Raw genomic sequence first — 22,349 nt, forward strand, 5'->3', positions numbered from 1 at the left:
CTGTATATCTTTTAGAAAAACATCCAACTTTGATTTAAAAGTTGCTAGTTTTGGAGAATCCACCATGACCTTGGTAAATTGTTAAAAATGTACACCTTCAGATTTGTCTAGCTTCAACTTCTGGCTATCGGAGCTTGTTATTCCTTTCTCTGCTAGGGTTTCCAACCCTCCTGGTTTCACCGAGAGTCTCCCGGAATCAGGCCCTATCTCCCGGAGGCTACTGAAGCCAAACTGGGAGATTTTAGGCCCTAAAAGTCTGGGGGTGCAGTGGGGTTAAGGCAGGCTCCCTACGTTCCCCCTACCCCGCGTCACTCCCGAAAGCGGCTGGCACATCCCTTTGGCAGCAGCTCCTAGGTGGGGGGAGGGATGGGGACAGCGGGCTCGGGACTCTGTGCACTGCCCCGCCCTATGTGCCAACTCCACAGCTCCCATTGGCCGGGAACTGTGACCTGTGGGGGCGGTGCCTGTGAGCGCGGGCAGTGTGTGGAGACCTTCCCCGCCCTCCCTCCCCCCCTCCTCGCACACACCTAGGAGCCGCTGCCAGAGGGACATGTCAGCTGCTTCCGGGAGCGGTGCAGAGCCAGGGTAGGCAGGGAGCTTGCCTTAGCCCCGCTGTGCAGCCAACCGGGAGCCGCCTGAGGTAAGCGCCTCCTGGCTGGAGCCCACGCCCTCCTGCGCCCCAGCCCTGAGTCCTGTTCATACATCCAAGAATTGTATCAGCCCTTTTGGCCATAGTATCTCACTGCAAGCTCATGTTCAGTTGATCCTGTAAGTATGGGCTACATTCTTTGTTCCTAGATTAATGACTTTGCATTTTAATATGACCAAATGTATACTGTTTATTTTCGCCCAGTTTTCCAGCAATCCAGATCACTCTAGATCAGTGACCTGTACTCTTCATTATTTACCATGCACCCAATGTTTGTGTTATCTTTAAACTTTTTCAATGATTTATTTCAGAGTAGCAGCCGTGTTAGTCTGTATTCAGAAAAGGAGTACTTGTGTTAGTCTCTAAGGTGCCACGAGTACTCCTTTTCTTTTTTCAATGATTTATGTTTTCTTCCAGCTCATTGATAAAAATATTAAATAGCATAGGCCCAAATTCACTGTACACACCCACACAATGATATTCCCCTTTTACGACTACATTATGAAACCTGTACTTTAGCCAGTTTTTAATCCATTTAATGTGTGTCAGGTTAATTTTGTAACATTTTAATCTTTTAATGAAAATGTCATACGGTACCAGGTCAACTGTCTTACAGAAGTCCAAGTATGTTGCAGCAATACTATTACCTTTATCAACCAAACTAGTAATTTCATTTAAAAAACAAAACAGACGATATCAAGTTAGTTTGACAGGATCTATTTTTCATAAATACATGACGAATGGCATTAATTATATTACTCTCCTTTAATTCTTTATTGTTTGAGTCCTGTATCAGCCACTCTGTTATTTTGCTCAGGATTGATATCTGGCTGACAGGCCTATGGTTACCTGAATCATCTTGTTTACCCTTTAAAATGTTGGCACATTAGCTTTCTTCCATTTTCTGGAATTACCCCAATGTAAATTGACACACATGGTCCAGCAAACTCCTTGGGCTGGCTCTTGTAAATCTCTTGGATTTAAGTTACCTGGACTTGCTGATTTTAAAATGTTTAACTTCGGTAGCTGCTGTTTAACAGCCTTCTGTGTTACTATTAGAATGGAAAGTGTTTTTTTATCTTATAAGATAACTACATTATCTCTGTTTTTTACCCCAAATACAGAACAGAAATATTTATTGAACTTTCTGCATTATTATTGAAGGCTCTACCATTTCCATCTAGTAATGGACTGATACCATTGTTAGGATTCTTTTTGTCCCTAATCTTAAAAATACCACCCGCTCCTTCTTATTTTCCTTAACTCTACTTTCCACAGATTGTTCCTTGTTTCTTTCAGCTTCCCTTATCAACGTTCTACAATTCCTGGTTTCTGATTTAATCAACCTCCCCTTCAATTTGTTATATTGTTTTATTTGTTACAGCTGCCTTTACTTCCCCTCTAAGCCAAGTGTTTTTTATCCAGTACAATCTTCTTTCTCAATTGTGTGACTGTGGCTTTTTGGGTCTCCAGTAAAATGTTCTTGAACAATTTCCAATTATTCACATTTTTCTGTTTAAATGTCATTTGGCTCATAATAGTTTTCGTTTTATGAAATTAGTCCTTATAAAGCACCAAGTATATGTATTACTGGTTTGAATTTCATTTGGTTTGCACATAACAAATGTGATCACTTGTATCTAAGCTACCCCAAAATTTTAGTTCTGTGATCAGTTCCTTTTTCTATCAAGAGAAGATCTAATATTGAATTCCCCCATGTTGGTTGTAATGCTTTTGAGATAGGAAATTGTTGTCTCAGTTTTGAAATACTGAGGATGTTTTAGTACTGGCAGCATATGAAACCTCCAGTGTCTGTTGCTCAGATTGAAGTCCCCCATGGTCATGCAGCTCTTTTTCTATATGTTCCTAAGGAGCTGGTCATCCTGTTCAAATCTAAGGGTGGTTTGTGGCAGATACTGACTGTTACCCTATCTTGTGCTTTATCTGTCAGGACAGGGGTTCTCAGACTTTTGTACTGGTGACCCCTTTCACACAGAGAGCCTCTGAGTGCGATCTCCACCCCCTTATACATTAAAATTTTTTTTAATATATTTAACACCATTATAAATGCTGGAGGCAAAGTGGGGTTTGGGGTGGAGGCTGACAGGTTGTGAATGCTGTAATAACCTCATGACCCCCTGAGGGGTCCCAACCCCCAGTTTGAGAACCCTTGTGTTAGGACACTGATCCATAAGCATTCAAAATCATTTTCTTCCAAGTTGTCAGTGACTTAGAAGCAGGTAATGTCATTTTTGACATGGAGTGTTACTTCCCTTCCCCTTTTGCCCACTAAATCCTGAATAATTAGGTTATAACCTTGATGGTTCTGGACGCAGGTGGGGAGAGGAGGTCTGGGTGAGAGGAGAACATATATTACAGCATTCTACAGTCACTACTTCTTGGTAATTGCTTTGCCTCATTCAGGTTGGATGGCTTAGTGAATGAAGCAGAGATGCATTCATTGAACAGGGAAGATACATTATTATTTTAATGCATTACTGTATCAGTATATTTCATTTATTAAAATATTTAAAAATAAGTAGATAATTTTCCCAGTGGGAATTAATATTTTAAAAATTCTTTGAAAGCAATTGTTCTCCTCTTTGTTTCTATTTTTAATAAGCTGTTTAAAAGTAAGTGCTGTAACTCTTTCTCATTCACTGTGCATCATGCATCTTGTGTGCTCAGTCAGGAATTGATCATTCTGAATTAATAGTATGTGATTAACAACTGCCTCCTAATCCACATGTAGCATATGGGGGAACTGGGAAGCACAGATAAAGAACCAATTTCAGCCTCGCAGAGTTAGGCCTGTGTGTCTGATGATAATTGGGCTTTTCTTGGCTTTTGCGTGCTTGACTGTGCTTTGCATGAAGTATTTGTATAATTCAGATACTGTGTGCTGCACTAAACATGAGTTAGTGTTTTGCTTGACAAAGATGGACTTGCATACCTTTTTTTATACAATTAAGCACGTGCATAAGTGCTTTACTGAATTGGAGCCTTAGTGTCCAGTGGGTAGAGCACTGGATTGGAAGCCCAGGAGATGACTTTCTGCTTCATTTTTCCCATCTGCCAAATCGGGATTGAGATACTCTTCCCCACTTCATAAATTACTCCGTGCCCATGGATGAAAATGGTATAAATACTTTGCTCTTTCCATATAGCACTAAGTCTTATTGTTAGTATTAAACAAATAATGATAATCTGTTTGTTGATAATTTCTTAACATTCATAATCATTGTGTATTGACTGCTCAAAATGTTTAGGAACCATAACAAAATTGTTATACCCATGTTCTTGATATTTGTAATGTATAGTTGACTTAAGTAGGATTTTTGTCTCTTGAATTCTCATTTTTCTCTATAAAAAGAATGAACATCATTCTCTGTTTGTCCCTACTGTCATGATGCTCACAAATGTCATCTCCATCGTTGGAAAAACAAAACAAAAGTGAGCATTTTGTTTTCCATAGCAAAAAAATGTAATGGGACAAATTTAGAGTGGCTGGAAAAAGGTATAATTCAATTGAAGTCTCTGAAATTACTCTGGCTTTCAGTAGGGATAAATATGCCCCAGTGTTACCTTGCGACTGACGCTTCTATCGTGGGCTTACCCCTTTTATATCCAGGTCCTTTTAAGGTATCTACGTCAATGGTAATATAAATACTGTTTTTCCCCAGAAGAAATCAGGGTGGGGAGAATCCCCATTGAACTATGGTTGGGTCCTAGCCTTAAAATCTTTAAGTAATATCAGGTTTCATAGTGGTAGCCGTGTAGTCTGTGTCAGCAAAAAGAACGAGGAGTACTTGTGGCACCTTACAGACTAACAAATTTATTTGGGCATAAGCTTTCGTGGGCTAAAACCCACTTCATCACGAAAGCTTATGCCCAAATAAATTTGTTAGTCTCTAAGGTGCCACAAGTACTCCTTGTTCTTTTTTCAAGTAATATCAGTGTATTGTACAATGGTTACACTGCAAACATAATTTTGCAGCTTACCTTTTTTATAGCATATGCAGGATTTAGATATGTCAGACCTGCTGCTCCTCTTTAAAAGCTGAACATCTGAAAACCTGGATTTTGGATCTTTGACCTGTAGTTTGCCAGTGATGCTCTTGATACACTTGACAGGCATTGTGAGAATCCACTATCCAGGTTTTACTCTGATCTTGAAGCTTCTCACGCTGAAACTATTAAAGCAATGAGCAGAACTTAAGAGAGGATTTGCTTCTTGGTTTATTATTTAAATGCCTTCAAAAGTATAACCAGAAACCTTGGACTAGTTTTTCACACTGTGTGTAAAATTCATGGGTTCCTTGACTTGTGTTCTGATGTAATGTCTGGACTTATCAGGTAAGAAAAAAGCCTATTAAAAATAAAGTGAATATGTTTATGCCACCTACAATCGGCCTCTTTTTGGAAGGAATTATTAATGGGAGGCATTTGTTTTTAAATAATTTAGGGGTAAAAATTCTGCAAGGTAGGAAACTGACGGGGTCAAAAAGCATAGAATAGAAAAGTATTGATATGAGAAAATGGCCTTGAGCAGGGCTTCTCAGACTGGGGTTTGGGACCCCTCAGGGAGTCGTGATGTTATTACATGGGGGGTTACGAGCTGTCAACCTCCACCCCAACCCTGCTTTGCCTCCAGCATTTATAATGGTGTTAAATATATAAAAAAGTGTTTTTAATGTATAAGGGGGATTGCACTCAGAGGCTTGCTGTGTGAAAGGGGTCACCAGTATAAAAGTTTGAGAACCACCGACCTAAAGAGAGGATAGAGTTAGCAAAGGGAAATCATTCAGAGTGAAAAGGGGGATACTTTTTTGGGAGGGGGTGGGGAAGGGGGTTTGTACGTAAATGGCCTTGACTTACACAAGTGAATAAATAGAGAGAAGCAGAGAAACTAATATTCCAGAGAGAGAGTGCTGTGTGAATTTCAGTGTAAATTGAGTGATTGATTGAGGGAACCAAAAGTAGGCATATGGTTAGATTCATTCCTGCTGTGATCAACTGGGGGGTGATTCAACCAGAGAGAACAGGTGGTAGTATTGCTCCCTCGCAGTTGCCACTGGGAAAAGGCAGCTCTGAATTATGTCAGGAACCCTGCTGGTATAGGATGCGCTGGATCAACACATCTCCTAGCTGCTCTGACCCTGCATCCTCTTCAACCAGTGCTACCCACCTGCAGCCCACCTGCATTCTGTGTGCTGCCAGAGATCTCCATCTGCTTCTGCCAGCAAAGACCTTGAGTTGACTTAGCCGATACAGAGAAGCCAAGAGAAATTTCGGGAGGTGTTTCAGTAGTGCATTAAATGTGTGTGTACAACGTCTTAAAGCAGCATCCGATGAAGTGAGCTGTAGCTCACGAAAGCTCATGCTCAAATAAATTGGTTAGTCTCTAAGGTGCCACAAGTCCTCCTTTTCTTTTAGTAATAAGCAACAGTGTCTTGTGTATAGATAAGGAGTGATGACAGCTGGATAATTTACAAACATGAGGATAAAATAGAAGCAGTTTATCCTGAATATAGTTACTCAGGAGGTAATTGTTAAAATAGATCAAAATGGGAATATCCGTGATTGAAATAAAGATAGAACCACCCACATTTAAAAAGAGAATTAAGAAGTTTTGACCATTTACTATTTTTAATACATCTCAAATATTTCATCATAAACTCCCCTCTCTTGTCCTCCATATCCTCTCTAACTTCTCCTTTGGTTTCCTCTTACTCCCGGTTTTCACCATCTCTCATACAGCCCCCTTTCCTGCACACCAAGCAACTTCCTTCATCGCTTTAAACCCTATTTTTGTAATCTATTATTAATCTCTTCCACAATGGTTCTTCTGTGTGTACTTGTGCTGTATTCAGTATTGTATTTGTTTAAATTAGAGTGTACCCCTTCAGGACAGGGACCTAAGCCTTCTGTGTGTTCTGGACAGTGTCATGCACACTTACAGTGCTCTATGAATAAGAAATGAAAATGTCCCACCATGGAAGTTGAGACCTGTCAGGTTAGTTCTGGGATTGCTTTCCAGTGCATTCACAGTAGATGCATGCTTGTATAGTCTGCTGTCCTCAGCAGTTCACCAGAGTCTGCATTTGGCAGCCTTCTGGACCTAGTGTAAGAGCTATTAGGTTGGGCAGGCTTTGGTAGAGTCTTATGGTGAATTTTGTTAATAAACAGAGGTTCTCTTATATTTTATTGATCTTGAATTTTTTTCTCTTAAAATGAGGTTCCCAGATGCATTTTGTACTGAGAGCTTCATGCATGCATTAGATTAAAGGGGCACTTTTAGGTCAGTTAAGGACCAGATTTTTTTTTTTAAGCCAATGTATTGTTTTTCCCAGTCCCTTAATCCTTCCCATCGGCAGTGAAAAAGGGTTGCCACCTCTGAGTACAAAAAAAGGGACAGCCAGGATGATCCCGAGCCCATAAAACTGGACAGCTGCCAATTTATGCTAAGCCCCCTTACAGGTTTCTTGGGACAACTACCTCAAAAAAGGGACGATCCTGGGAAAACCTGGACAGGTGGCAACCGTAACTGGGAGTAAATTTTTTTGTGTTTGATGTTCAATGCCAGTAAAACATTCATGTTCCTCATGCAGACTTCAGCATGTTTAACACTATTCAAAAGGGGCTAATCCTTCAGTCATTCCTGAAGTTGTTTTAACATGTTTTGTTGAAAGCACCACCACAGATTGGTCCCTAAAACTGGAAGTTTATCTTATTAGTTTTGCCACTGCCTTTATGAACTCAATTTAAAATTAAAATGATTTTGCTTTTCAGTTAGAGCCCCTCACAGCAGCATCTGATAGAAGATATTCCTCCTCCTTAAAAATGTGAAGTTAATTTCAGTTTTCAGATTTAAATGAATGCAAAGTATATTTTACTTAGTTCGGAAAAAATAAATTCAGACTCTTACAAGCACTTGAGATTTTTATGACTTCAAAGAATTATCATTTATTTCATAATGGCCAGAAGTGCAGTGGATGATTTGGAGAACAAATGGAAGGATAAGGTCCCTGCCCTGAAGAACTTACAAATTTATAATAGATATGATATGGTGAGTGCGGGTACAAATAATAGGGATGGGAAGGACAAAGGTTAACAGGCAAACTAGCCACGTTATTTCTCCTACAGGATGAGAGAGAAGAGAGAGATTATTTCTGTTTTGAAATAGTCAGAAGGTACTTGGATGCTATGGCAGTGGGGTGATACAAGTAAATAAATCATAGAGTAACTCAGTTTAGGTATGTGTACAAACAGGTGGGAAAACCAAGTTGTTTTCCATTATTATAATTGAATCACTTGTAGCTGTTGCAGTTGAGGTAAGTTTTTAAGGCAGTATTTGAATGCAGAGAGGGTGGCGGTTTGGTGGATCAGACTTCTGAGGGCATTCTAGAAGGAAACAACCTTCATGGATTATCTGATAGGAGCATTAAATCCATGAGGGCAGTTAAAGGAATAACATCCAAGTTAAAAACCTCCCTTCTGTCTGTATTACTTAATTCTATTACAGGTAATGACTAACTGAAAGAGGTTAGCATAAAAAGTGATTTTTTTCTCAGGTTTGTGTTTTACAGCACTTTGTATATAGTCAGTTTCAAATGTATCTCCTGCATAGATTGTTTGCCCCCTGGTCTGGGTGAATCTCTCTCACACAGCAACATGGTATGTTAAAATATTAGGGCGGGATAAAACTTCAGACAATATATTTGTAAAACCACAAATATTGACACAATGAATCAGCAGTATGTGTAGTATATGACAGACTTCAAAATCAATTTTTGAAATGACTAGATTGTAAATTGATGGTCACTTATAATCAGTGAAAGAGTAATTAATGGCTGCAGAATAAATAACAATAGGCTTTTGAAAAGACTCAAGTAGCTGAATTCAGCTTTTTATATGGTGACAATTCACATGCGCAAAACTAAATTTCACATTAGTACTGCATGTACTTTGTTCTTTTGGGCAACAAACTAGAATTTGAGAGAAGCATTTTGACACACATTTCCAAGTGTTTTGTAGACAACCCAGAGTACATGCACAATTGGAGCCACTGGAGAGTTTACAAATCCCCGAATTAGTTGTGTGTACGTTGTGCGTTGGGCATGCACTTTTGAACATGTGAACCTTTATGTTGTGATGTGTTAGTTTTTGCTTATTTCTGCAGACTAAGAAGATGGACTATAGTTTGATCTAGTAAAATAAGAAATATGCTGTTCCATTTAGCTCAAAGTGGTGATAATTTTTCACATGCTGATTAAGCTTCACAATTAGTATATTTTATCCAAAAGAAGCAGATTGCAATCTGCTTTATAGACAATATATAGGTCACTAGACCCTTCACTAAAATGTATCATTTCGGGAGTAGGATGTGGCATAAACTTAATATTCCAAAGCTAGGAATACTGCATATTAATTTAGGAGAGAAAGGGAAGAATATCTTCAACTGAAACAATAGGAGAAACATAGATCTGTCAGAACAGAATGGCCAGAGTTGGAGTTTAGTTGGGACAGACAGTCCTTTTTTTACCCCACCCCCACCCCACCCCCGGCCAATACTGTACTTTATGACTGTAACTATAGGTTTTCAGAAGCTTGCTTTTTTGTTCACCCTGTGTGTCTGACCAGTAGAACTATATTAATCTCGTAGCTTTTCTTCATGATCATGTTGAAGTCATTGACAAAACAATGACTTCAGAAAAACTGCAGAAAAACCTGAGTGTCTCTGGATTAAGTTTAGAAGTGTGTGCAACAAGAGTGATGTAGTGGTGGGAGTCTGCTATAGACCACCGGACCAGGGGGATGAGGTGGATGAGGCTTTCTTCCGGCAGCTCACGGAAGCTACTAGATCGCATGCCCTGATTCTCATGGGTGACTTTAATTTTCCTGATATCTGCTGGGAGAGCAATACAGCGGTGCATAGACAATCCAGGAAGTTTTTGGAAAGCGTAGGGGACAATTTCCTGGCGCAAGTGCTAGAGGAGCCAACTAGGGGGGGTGCTTTTCTTGACCTGCTGCTCACAAACCGGGTAGAATTAGTGGGGGAAGCAAAAGTGGATGGGAATCTGGGAGGCAGTGACCATGAGTTGGTTGAGTTCAGGATCCTGACACAGGGAACAAAGGTAAGCAGCAGGATACGGACCCTGGACTTCAGGAAAGCAGACTTCGACTCCCTCAGGGAACGGATGGCCAGGATCCCCTGGGGGACTAACTTGAAGGGGAAAGGAGTCCAGGAGAGCTGGCTGTATTTCAAGGAATCCCTGTTGAGGTTACAGGGACAAACCATCCCGATGAGTCGAAAGAATAGTAAATATGGCAGGCGACGAGCTTGGCTTAATGGTGAAATCCTAGCGGATCTTAAACATAAAAAAGAAGCTTACAAGAAGTGGAAGGTTGGACATATGACCAGGGAAGAGTATAAAAATATTGCTCGGGCATGTAGGAATGTTATCAGGAGGGCCAAATCGCACCTGGAGCTGCAGCTAGCCAGAGATGTCAAGAGTAACAAGAAGGGTTTCTTCAGGTATGTTGGCAACAAGAAGAAAGCCAAGGAATGTGTGGGCCCCTTACTGAATGAGGGAGGCAACCTAGTGACAGAGGATGTGGAAAAAGCTAATGTACTCAATGCTTTTTTTGCCTCTGTTTTCACTAACAAGGTCAGGTCCCAGACTGCTGCGCTGGGCATCACAAAATGCAGAAGAGATGGCCAGCCCTCTGTGGAGATAGAGGCGGTTAGGGACTATTTAGAAAAGCTGGACGTGCACAAGTCCATGGGGCCGGACGAGTTGCATCTGAGAGTGCTGAAGGAATTGGTGGCTGTGATTGCAGAGCCACTGGCCATTATCTTTGAAAACTCGTGGCGAACCGGGGAAGTCCCGGATGACTGGAAAAAGGCTAATGTAGTGCCAATCTTTAAAAAAGGGAAGAAGGAAGATCCTGGGAACTACAGGCCAGTCAGCCTCACCTCAGTCCCTGGAAAAATCATGGAGCAGGTCCTCAAAGAATCAATCCTGAAGCACTTGCATGAGAGGAAAGTGATCAGGAACAGCCAGCATGGATTCACCAAGGGAAGGTCATGCCTGACTAATCTAATCGCCTTTTATGATGAGATTACTGGTTCTGTGGATGAAGGGAAAGCAGTGGATGTATTGTTTCTTGACTTTAGCAAAGCTTTTGACACGGTCTCCCATAGTATTCTTGTCAGCAAGTTAAGGAAGTATGGGTTGGATGAATGCACTATAAGGTGGGTAGAAAGCTGGCTAAATTGTCGGGCTCAACGGGTAGTGATCAATGGCTCCATGTCTAGTTGGCAGCCGGTATCAAGTGGAGTGCCCCAAGGGTCGGTCCTGGGGCCGGTTTTATTCAATATCTTCATAAATGATCTGGAGGATGGTGTGGATTGCACTCTCAGCAAATTTGCGGATGATACTAAACTGGGAGGAGTGGTAGATACGCTGGAGGGGAGGGATAGGATACAGAAGGACCTAGACCAATTGGAAGATTGGGCCAAAAGGAATCTGATGAGGTTCAATAAGGATAAGTGCAGGGTCCTGCACTTAGGACGGAAGAACCCAATGCACAGCTACAGACTAGGGACCGAATGGCTAGGCAGCAGTTCTGCAGAAAAGGACCTAGGGGTGACAGTGGACGAGAAGCTGGATATGAGTCAGCAGTGTGCCCTTGTTGCCAAGAAGGCCAATGGCATTTTGGGATGTATAAGTAGGGGCATAGCGAGCAGATCGAGGGACGTGATCGTTCCCCTCTATTCGACATTGGTGAGGCCTCATCTGGAGTACTGTGTCCAGTTTTGGGCCCCACACTACAAGAAGGATGTGGATAAATTGGAGAGAGTCCAGCGAAGGGCAACAAAAATGATTAGGGGACTGGAACACATGAGTTATGAGGAGAGGCTGAGGGAGCTGGGATTGTTTAGCCTGCAGAAGAGAAGAATGAGGGGGGATTTGATAGCTGCTTTCAACTACCTGAAAGGGGGTTCCAAAGAGGATGGCTCTAGACTGTTCTCAATGGTAGCAGATGACAGAACGAGGAGTAATGGTCTCAAGTTGCAGTGGGGGAGGTTTAGATTGGATGTTAGGAAAAACTTTTTCACTAAGAGGGTGGTGAAACACTGGAATGCGTTACCTAGGGAGGTGGTAGAATCTCCTTCCTTAGAGGTTTTTAAGGTCAGGCTTGACAAAGCCCTGGCTGGGATGATTTAACTGGGAATTGGTCCTACTTCGAGCAGGGGGTTGGACTAGATGACCTTCTGGGGTCCCTTCCAACCCTGATATTCTATGATTCTATGATTCTATGAACAAGCAATGAATTCTATTAGATTGTATGTGGGCTGCACTTTCTACAGTATTTTGTGTATCCAGGCTACAGTATAAGCATCCCACAATTAGTAAGTAACTATACAAACACTGAGCTGTGCATGTCTTTTAATTAATGGAGAGGAGTGGTTCCCATAAACTTCTTTATTCTGTTATAGAATTCTAACTCCCTGTTTCTAATCCTATTCTCTTGCCAGTTCCTATGTGTTGCAATCACAGCAGCAGAAAACAATAATGTTCATATCAAAACATTTTACAAGGACTTGTAGGAGTGGAAAATGTAGAATATGTTGCAACTATATGCTGTATGTAGCATCTTTAGGCTTGGAAAGATTAGATTTTTATCGGTAAATGTGGGCATTGATTTCACCACACACGCGCTGACTAAACAGTATTTCTGTAGATACTTTGCTTATCTTTAAATTTCAATTAAGATAAATTCTTCTTGAGAACTTGTTAGAGGCTGTTATTAAATAATTGTCTGACACCCCAACATTTTCCTGCAACTGTGCAAATATAAATAGATGATAAAAAAAAGCTTTAAACCCCAAATTTTGTGAAACTATGAACATGTAAATTGATAAAAATAGAAAAAAGCTTAAAAATAAACATAGATATTATCTGTCAAAATTAGGAAAAAAAAAATTAATTCTGCCAAGCCTGAATATCTCCCATGCCCAAATGCTTCAGAGGAGTAAACAATACAATTACAGAGATAAATCTGAAACAATAGCAGAGAGGAAATTAAATAATACATAGGAGGGATGAAAGTGATCTTTTCACCTGAGATTTGAAAACAAATGGAAAGCCAAATGTGGAGGTGGGGAGGAGATAGATAAAGGGAAACAATGTTAGGCAGTTGGAGTAGCAAAGCAGAAGTATTTTGCACCAACCGTGGTGAAATTTGTGGGGGGCTGGGACAGAAAGAAGAGAGAGGTGCTGAATAAGCAGAAGCAGGCATGAAGAAATGAGCATGAGGCCAGTGCAAGGCCATGTAGTTTCTTCAAAACAAGGACTGCAGTTTTGATCTTGGAGGTAATAGGGAATTAGAGGTGTTGTAGAGTATTGCCCATGTGTGGGAACATGCAGTAGGACGGGTGAAATCATCATTCACGTGACAGTCTGGAGATAGGACTTGAGGCACCAAGAATCTAGAACTGTAGGGCTGGAAGGGATGAAGTCTAGCCCTCTGTCCTGAGGCAGGACCAAGTAAACATAGACCATCACTGATAGGTATTTGTCCAACCTGTTCTTAAAAACCTCCAATGATGGGGATTCCACAACCTCCCCTGGCAGGCGTTTCCAGTGCTTAACCACCTTATCATTAGAAAGATTTTCCAAATATCTAACCAAAATCTTCCTTGCTTCATATTAAGCGCCTTACCTTCACTAGGCATGGAGAACAACTGATCAACATCCTCTTTGTAACTGGCTGTTATCAGGTCCCTCATTAGTCGTCTTATCTCAAGACTAAATACACACAGATTTTTTACCTTTCCTAATAGGTCAGGTTTTCTAAACCTTTTTCATTTTTGCTGCTGTCTGGGGAAGAGTTGCAATAAAGAAGCAAAGAAAAGATGAACTATGGATTAGGATTTTAAGTAGGGTGGATTTGAAGCAATCATATTTTGTGGGGAGATGGTGATAAATTGACTTACATTAAGGGAAAAGGAAAGTCAGTCTGCTGCTGCTAACAGTGGAGTTTCCAAATGTTAGACAGTTGCATGGTTCTGTGTTGGTGTCCTGACTTCCTTCCATCTTGAAATTTTACTAAACATCAGTACAAAAAGAGTAAAATTCCACCTCATTTCAATCAGATTATTCTCTGTTCTAAAGCTATGGTCAGTTTAATATTTGTGTTCTGCTAAACAGAGGGGTTTTAATAATCACCTATATATCACCTGCGTTTTCTTTTTTAGATTTCTGATTGCCATGGCTGCAGTTGACAGTTTCTACCTCTTGTACCGGGAGATTGGTCGTTCTTGTCATTGTTATGTGGAGGCACTGGCTTTAGTTGGAGCCTGGTATACGGCCAGAAAATGCTTCACTCTTGTATGTGATTCTTACAGCTTGATCAGGCTGCATTTCATTCCCAAGCTGGTGAGCAGGGCTGATTTGGTCAAGCAGTATGGAAGATGGGCTGTAGTCACTGGTAAGAGAACGTTGTTTTCATCTGTATTTTATTTGAAAGATACTTTCCCCCTCCTTGCGCTTAGTTATTATCTACCCTTTGGTGATACATGTACTATATTTTGTGGAGCTATTTTTCAGATGAATCTGGACCTTTCATAGTAAATACTGGCCCTGAAATAACAGCATTGACAATTAAACTCTCCAGCACTTTTCATCCCTTTTAAACAGAGGATCCAGTCTCTCAGTGTTTAGGGGGGTCCTACTGACTTCAGTTGTGCTCTTACAATCTGACACCACCTCTTTCCATGCAAATATTACTGAATTCTGCCATTCTTTTTCCTTTACTTAGCCACTCTGCTGCTTCTGCATGTCTGATCAGACTCATCAGCCATTGACATCTAAGAAGATGAGCAGAGACCACTAGTTGAAAAGTGACTATTGAAGTAGCAGAATGGCAGGCAGATATGTACCCACTGTCTTGTTCATACTCCTTGTATAACGACTTACACAACGCACTCAGATTTGGCGCAGGGTAAAATTTGCACCTCTGACATATTCTCTTCACCAGACTTGCCTCAGTCTTCTAGTCCTGTATTCTAAACCCTACACCACTATGTTACTTTCTACTGTAGGTAGCACAGCTGGTATTGGAAAAGCCTATGCGGAGGAACTGGCAAGCCGTGGCATCAACATTATCTTAATCAGCCGGAGCAAAGAGAAGCTGGAGGCCGTAGCTAAAGACATAGCCGAAACCTATAAAGTTGAAACTGCTGTTATAGTAGCAGATTTCAGCAAAGGTCGTGAGGTTTACTCTTCCATTAAGGAAGCCCTAAGAGACCAAGACATTGGGATTTTGGTGAATAATGTAGGAGTGTTTTATTCCTACCCGGAATATTTTACCAGGTTGTCTGAGGACAAAGTGTGGGAAATTGTCAATGTAAATATTGCTGCTGCTAACATGATGGTGCATATAGTGCTGCCAGGAATGGTACAGAGGAAAAGAGGTGCGATTGTGAATGTTTCTTCTGGATCTTGCTGCAAACCCACACCACAGATGGCAGCGTATTCAGCCTCCAAGGTAAGCCAGGGGGCAGAATGTGCTTCACCCTACCGTGCCAGTTGGGAGCTTCGCTAGCTCATGCAGAGGGGCATGAGGCTATTTATTTGTATTGTGGTAGTGCTTCAGAGCTTCAGTCGTGGATCAGGGCACCATTTGGTAAACGCTATACAAAAAATGGCTTCACCTGTTGGTCCATTTAGAGTGGCTGGTGTTACAAATGACGCTAGCCTGAGCCTTCTGCAGCACAAGGCCTGGGCCTCCTCTCTACACAGGGATGCAAAAGAGAGGGAAGGCTCTGGACTTCATTCTTTGCCTCTCCCCTCTAGGCACCCACACAGGGCAAGTCCCAGATCATTTCAGATGTTTTAAGATATATTCTACCTAACTAAAACATAAGAGACTCTAAGGTTCTTCTCATATAATGCTTATTTTTTAAGAAGCAAAGTGTTCCCAGTAATTTGCTGTGGATTACAGTAAACTAGTAAACCTCTAAAAGAAGTTTAGCATAGCTACTTGCCGGTAGTTTTTGTTGTTGTTAAATTAATCTTTTATTAAATGTTACTTTCAGAACAGTAAAGTGCTATTTTTTGCAACATTTAGAGAAAAGGATGTGCCTTAATGTCTCACTTACCTAGATGTGGAATTTCATATATTAATATTACAGTACTGCCTAGAAGTTTTAGAAGTGACCCAAATCTTTGTGATAGCAGTAGAACTAGTATCAGAGACTTCCTGCCTCCTCCATACAAGATCCCATGAAGGGGTAGGATTACTAAAGCCCCATTCCTGTAATACTTTAAGCATGTGAGTAATCCCACTGACTTCAGTTGAACTACTAACAGGCTAAGTGTTTGGAGGATCAGGGCCAAGGCTGCCAGGAAATAGAGAAGCACTAGTGGGGCTGTGGACATTGCAGGTTCAGTTTCTGCTTCAGGCAAATTATTTTTATTTTTAAAGTTTGTGGGGGGGTTGTTTTTAATGTTTAGTTTGTTTCCCCTCCCCACAAGCAGAGTGAGTTTGGGAAGGGAAGATGACTACCTTCTTCCCACTACGCCCCATACGCAATTGTGGGAGAGAATCCCATGAGTCATCATCCAGCAGTGGAGCAATGCAGGAAGGATGTGCAAGTGTGGCAATCCAGGATCGTACTGGCTGGCCACTAAGTTACCAGCACTGCACTGATGTCGCAGGCATCTGACTAACCATTTACCATGGTAGCACTGCAGCATACAACGTTACAGCAATGTTACTACTATGAGAAGAGTGTACCAAACTTATTTATTGTGCTGTGCTTGATCTCCATAATCCCCGCTATCAGGTTTATGATGCCAAAGGTTAGTTTTTAAATTGGGGAGTTAAATGAGCTGAGGAAGGTGTTTGGGCCATACCCATACATTTAGGCCTTAATTCTGTAAACATGCATGTGTGTAATTTTACACATGAGTACTTGTTAGCTTCAGTGAGAATACGTGCATTTGAAAAGTTAAGCACATGTATAATGTTTGCAGGAGCAGGACCTAAATGACTACACACAGTGCTGGCTAATGCACCAAGTAAACTGCGGAGGGAGGGGGGGGGGTATTAAAGAAAAAATGTTTCACTTGTAAGTTCAGGTAGTGTTTGCAACAATAGTAGGCTTCAATACAACAAAAAATCAGCCAGAAGTAAGTGTCTTTAAAATTGACATACCTTTAAACTAATTAACTGGGTCTCCTACAATTTGCTGAAAAAACCAAACACATGCTGAAAACGGGGAACCATGGTCATGCTATAAAAACATATTTTGGGTTTTTTTCTAGTATTTGTCAAAATATGCGGGTTTTTTTATAACCCTTTTGTCAGAATAGTAGTATAATTTCCAAGATAATAGTTTTAATAATACTTTACACCAAGACTTTATTCCCCCTCTCCCCCATGCAAAACTGAGGAATCCTAATTTTCTGCTTTTATCTTACCAGGCCTACTTGGACCACTTCAGTAGAGCACTACATTACGAATATGCTTCAAAAGGAATCTTTATTCAGAGTTTAATCCCATTCTTCATCTCCACAAAAATGACACAATTTGGTGATCACATTCTGTCAAACAAGTTTTTGTTTGTGCCTTCAGCTAAAGTATATGCACGTCATGCTGTTTCCACCCTTGGGATATCCAGAAGGACTACAGGATACTGGATCCATTCTATTCAGGTAACAATTAATCCAACTAGTTTACATTAGTAAATCTCATTACCTTTTCAAAGGGGGAAATTTAATCTTTTGGCTTCCATTGATTTTCATGGGAGTTGAGAAGCTAAAACAAGTGCAACGTTTTGGACATTTCTTTCTAATCTGCAGCACAAACCAGTCAACCTAAATTAGGGTGACCAAATGTCCCATTTTTAAAGGGGCAGTCCAGTTTTTGGGGATTTTTCTTAAATAGGTGCCTATTACCCCCAACCCCTGTCCTGTTTTTTCACAGTTGCTATCTGGTCACCCTAACCTAAACCAGAGGCACTGCTCCATATTTCTTGACCGCTTCCATGTTTAATCAAATTATGACTGGACTATGTATTTTGCTTTAGGAGGAGAGGGAGAATCTGATTGCTACTTTTAATTTGCAGCCCAAATTTTAAAAAATTACATTCAAAAACACATAAAGGGTTACCAAATTAAATTAATAGACAGCAGTTTTAAAACAAACAAAAGGAAGTATTTTTTTCATATAAAACACAGTCAGTCTGCGGAACTCCTTGTCAGAGGATATTGTAAAAGCCAAGACTATAACAGGGTTCAAAAAAGCACTAGATAAGTTCATGGAGGATAGGTCCATCAATGGCTATTAGCTAGGATGGGCAGGAATGGTGTCCCTAGCCTCTGTTTGCCAGAAGCTGGGAATGGTTGACAGGGGATGGATCACTTGATGATTACCTGTTCTGTTCATTCCCTCTGGGGCACCTGGCATTGGCCACTGTTGGAAGACAGGATACTGGGCTAGATGGATCGTTGGTCTGACCCACTATGGCCATTCTTACGTAACATGTTGCATCTCTTTTAACTTGAATATGTCTGTTCTAATTGCATGCTCTTCACAGTTCAATAACTGTTTCCATTGAAATACACTTAAAATTTCCTGAAAATATTTGTGTTTTAAAAAATTGTTACAAAATCTACATCTTTAGCCACAACTACCTGAAAATGTGTCTCCGTTTAATGTAGATTTCCTTTATTGCACAGTATCTGCCCAGAACCTCACTTTGTAAAGGGACTGGTGTGAGCACTAATGACATCTGCTGGCTAATTTGGATCATTTTGTGAAGTGGGAAAGGAGGGACGTAAGGGGTGGAGATTAGGAAAAAATGAAGGAGAGAGCATGGAGTTAGTTGCTTATTCATAAAGATATATTTGCAGAACCTGATCTTACACCTGTATGAGTAAGGTGGTTCTAAGGTGCATAACATTATATTTAGTTACAGCATTTGTTTTTTAATTTTAATAGTCATATACTGTATTTTGTTCTATTTAATGTAAAATAATAAGTGTTGATCAGAAAAGGAGTGGGATTTCCATGGTAGTTTGAAAAACTGCAAGTTTACTGAGAACAGATCCTTTAACCTTTTCCCTCTCTCTTTTGTAGTTTCTGCTTGCACAGTACATACCAGAATGGTTCTGGGTTTGGGGAATGCAGATTCTCAACAGTGCTCTACGTCGGGATGCCGTATCCCACAGAATATATTAGGAATATCATCTAGGAAATAGCCAATGTGCTAAACTAGTGCAGTAACCTAATTTGAGCATTGGAAGAACTCTTTTAGAAAAAACAAAGTTTGCTAGTATGTTTTCATCACAAACAATATACGTATCATAGTTACCAGAAAAGTCTGGATCCTGCCCCTCTCTTTGTACTACTGGGCTCAGAGCAAAAGCTAAGCAGGACATAACTGATTTTTGTCGAGTTTAGTTTAGATAGCTAAATCTCTGAGTTTCTCATGTAACTGAATGAGAGTGGGCAGTGTGCTGATCCTGCATGGAATTGACTGGCTTCTGTATGGAAATCCTAATAATATGAATGGGAATTTAGGTAGCCTGGTGTTTTGCAGGATTGGCACTGGAAGAGGTGAAGGGGATCCCAAATCATGTTGTGTTATAAAGACAATCTCAGATTTTAGATAAACTAAATCTCTCTACAGTGGACTATCTTGTGTTGGTGTTCCAGTCTTGTCATTGCAGGTGTTACGTTGAAAAATGTATAAGGTTACTTTTCAAAACTGGGAAAAGGGTAGAATGCATTTAAGCCTTTTTAGTTAATTCTTTTGTTCGTGTGACAGAGCAGCAATAAAGTTCAAATAAAAATGTTTGCTTGCTTGCTTTCCTGTACCAAGTGTGAAAGATTTTGATCCAATTTTCAAGAGGATACTCCATTCATAATCTGATGTCTGAAGAATTTAATCAGATACTTAAACTATTTTAAAAAGTCCGATTTAAGGTAGAGTTTTGAGTTTTTAAAATATATTTAGGTCGTCTTTCTTCTGTAAGTGAAAACCCTATTTAATTTTGTAACATTTGCTTTTATGCAGCTAGTAGCATTTTTTATTACTTTCTGTCCACCTTGTTGTCATACACTATGGTGTTAATACTCACCGCAAAAGCTAAATTTTCTGGGAGTCAAATGTGCAAATTTGTTATTGTCTAGATATAAATCCCATGTTAAACCAGAATCTGAATTGTGCACAGTAGATTTATCACTCAGTTTTCAATGTAATATCATTAGGATTCTGTATTACCACTCCCTTAACTGTTACAGTGAGACCACTAAAAATATAGAATAATGATATTGAAGAAACTTCATGTAGTATCTGGTAGAGCAGTGGATATCTTCTAATTTGTGTTAATAGATCTGCTACCCATGATGACATGATTTGCCCTGTATTCAATGCCAACCTCTTGTGTGGGATACAGGCCTAAAGAGCAGCAGGAACAATGTACAGCTCCACTGTGGGAGGGAGGGAGGCAGGCCATGCAGGAGTACTCTGCACCTCTTGGACAGCAGAGCAGTGCTTCATGGCAGCCACATGGAGAGAGAGAGAGAGAGTTCACATGGGTCCAAGAACTACATCTATTAATTGCCCAGAACCCCACGGTGGAGGGCATATAGCAGGTTATAGCCTCTGATAGAGCCCAGATGATGCAATTGTGGCTGCAAAATAAAACTGGCTCCTTCATGCCTGCTGTGGGTTGGGAAAGTAGGATTCTCCCCCACCACCCAACTCCACTTACCGTAGGTGCACTGTGCAAAGCCTGAATATTTACTTTGTATAGGGGGATTAGAATTCAGCCCCAGTTGAATAAAGGATGGGTGCTGATGCGACTAATTACAAATCTGTTACAAGGTGGCTAATTCTAAAACATATCTTGTGGTATTTTTGGTCAGATCCCTTTAAAATCCAATATACAGACAGTTCATACTGTGAAACCTCACACTGGTTTTTATGAAGTGCTTTATGACTCAGTATATTTGCAATGCTAATTTAGTGATTCGCTGACTGAGTTACTGCCAAGAGTGAAATTCAGTTGGCTCTAACAACTCTAATTAGTCTGTTTCATATAAGCCTATATGATTTGGGTATTGACTTGTGCTCATTAACAAGATTAATCTAGATAACTGTGGGTACGTGCATAAATAGTGTACACAAACTACACCTTTAATTAAAGAAAGACAAACTTTTGTCTTCAAGAAAACACTGATAAAAGGGACTGGTTCTTCAAAAACTTTCACATGTTCAACTTTAAGCATATGAATAGGCTGATACTCAAACTATTCACATAAGTCTTTGCAGGAGTTGGGGTCCTAGTCAGTGACCTGTGAATAAACAAACTCTTTTAATTTTGCCCACTCTCAAACTATATGTAAAAACATATTAAATCAGAAGTTTAACTTATGGTACTGATTTTTATAAAAGTCAAATGGCATATGCATCTAAAGGCTACAAACTTTTCAAAAGTAATTGAAATCAAGTTAAATACCATAAGTATCAATTACTAAAAAAGGAATGTGATATAAATATCATGTGAATGCAACATCAAATAAAGGTAGAAATTAAACAGCCAAGTCAGAGCACTTAAAAACAAAGAATTAGATATAAGTGAGAGAAACAGTAGGTTAAAGATGGACTAGGTTGCCCCCTTTTGAGACAATTTCAGTTGATCATTTGTGACATTAGTTTGCTGGTCTCAAGTAGCTGTTGTCTGTGTTGCAAAATAATGCACAACTTGCACTGGGATAGGACTGCGAAGAACCTTGCACTGTGCCTTTTCTAAGGTGATTTCCTGCTTTAGCTAGTGCCATCAATTTCTGACCTTCATCAGAATTAAAATAATCACTAAATTATTTAAAGGGGAGAGGGGTATCCACCTTTACAAGTGACAAAGTGAAATGAAAGCTTTCTAGTTAACCACACTGTATATAGTGCATCTTTGTACAACTTTCCAAGGCACACAATGTATATTAAACTGTCTATACTGTCAAATAAAAACTGTCTAATGTGTTCATTGGCTATAATCATCTATTTTGTCATGTGACTAAAATTGCCACCGAGGAGCTCACTATTTGTGAGTAATTCCAGATCAAATGTGCTCAATTGACTGAAGAAAACACTTTTCTTCTTAACTACTACCAGTCAAGACTCATGTAGGAGCTGAAAGTTGTTTCTGTTCCCCCAGCTTGTTAATCGTTGCTAGCTTAAATATAATTAGCTGATTATGTGTGAACGGCAGTAGAATCTAGCTTGCTCTATTAAGGTGTATTGGAGCTGCAGGACTAACAATTAAAACATTTGTGACACACTCTGCTATGACTAAGGGTCTAAATTGCACAATACACCACAACTGTTTGTTTATATTAGTTCCTAACTGTGCCATCAGTATTAGCAGTATCAGAGGGGCTAATTATCTGTGGATAGCCATGAATTTGCAGGGCTCTACAGTGGAGGCCGGACTGAGGCTCTGAGCCAGCCAGTCTGCCCCCCAGAACCCAGTTGGAAAGAACTAGCAACTGTGGGGAGCTGCAGTGGACTCTGCCCTGGGTGGGGGTCCCAAGCAGCCCCCCACCCAGGGCAGGTGAAGGGACCCAGGCTCCCCACAGCTGCCAGCACGACTCTCCCCAACCCAGGTCTGGCCAGAGA

The 22,349-nt window shown here is 40.4% G+C and overlaps 1 protein-coding gene across 2 annotated transcripts; it reads left to right on the forward strand.

Annotated features, from left to right (window-relative positions):
- Positions 1–561: 561 nt before the first annotated feature.
- HSDL1 (hydroxysteroid dehydrogenase like 1) lies at positions 562–21,724 on the forward strand. 2 transcript variants are annotated; one of them, XM_073307516.1, is made up of 5 exons: positions 562–768; positions 13,917–14,149; positions 14,763–15,208; positions 17,149–17,379; positions 18,806–21,724. In XM_073307516.1, exons 2-5 carry the CDS (start codon positions 13,930–13,932, stop codon positions 18,905–18,907), a joined length of 999 nt encoding a protein of 332 aa, XP_073163617.1. In that variant the 5' UTR covers positions 562–768; positions 13,917–13,929; the 3' UTR covers positions 18,908–21,724. The 2 variants fall into 2 exon arrangements, with proteins under 2 accessions (XP_073163617.1, XP_073163616.1); XM_073307515.1 differs by lacking the exon at positions 562–768 and adding an exon at positions 4,571–5,005.
- Positions 21,725–22,349: the final 625 nt, after the last annotated feature.

Source organism: Lepidochelys kempii, chromosome 12, assembly GCF_965140265.1.
Source record: "Lepidochelys kempii isolate rLepKem1 chromosome 12, rLepKem1.hap2, whole genome shotgun sequence".
Classification (NCBI taxonomy): domain Eukaryota; kingdom Metazoa; phylum Chordata; order Testudines; family Cheloniidae; genus Lepidochelys; species Lepidochelys kempii.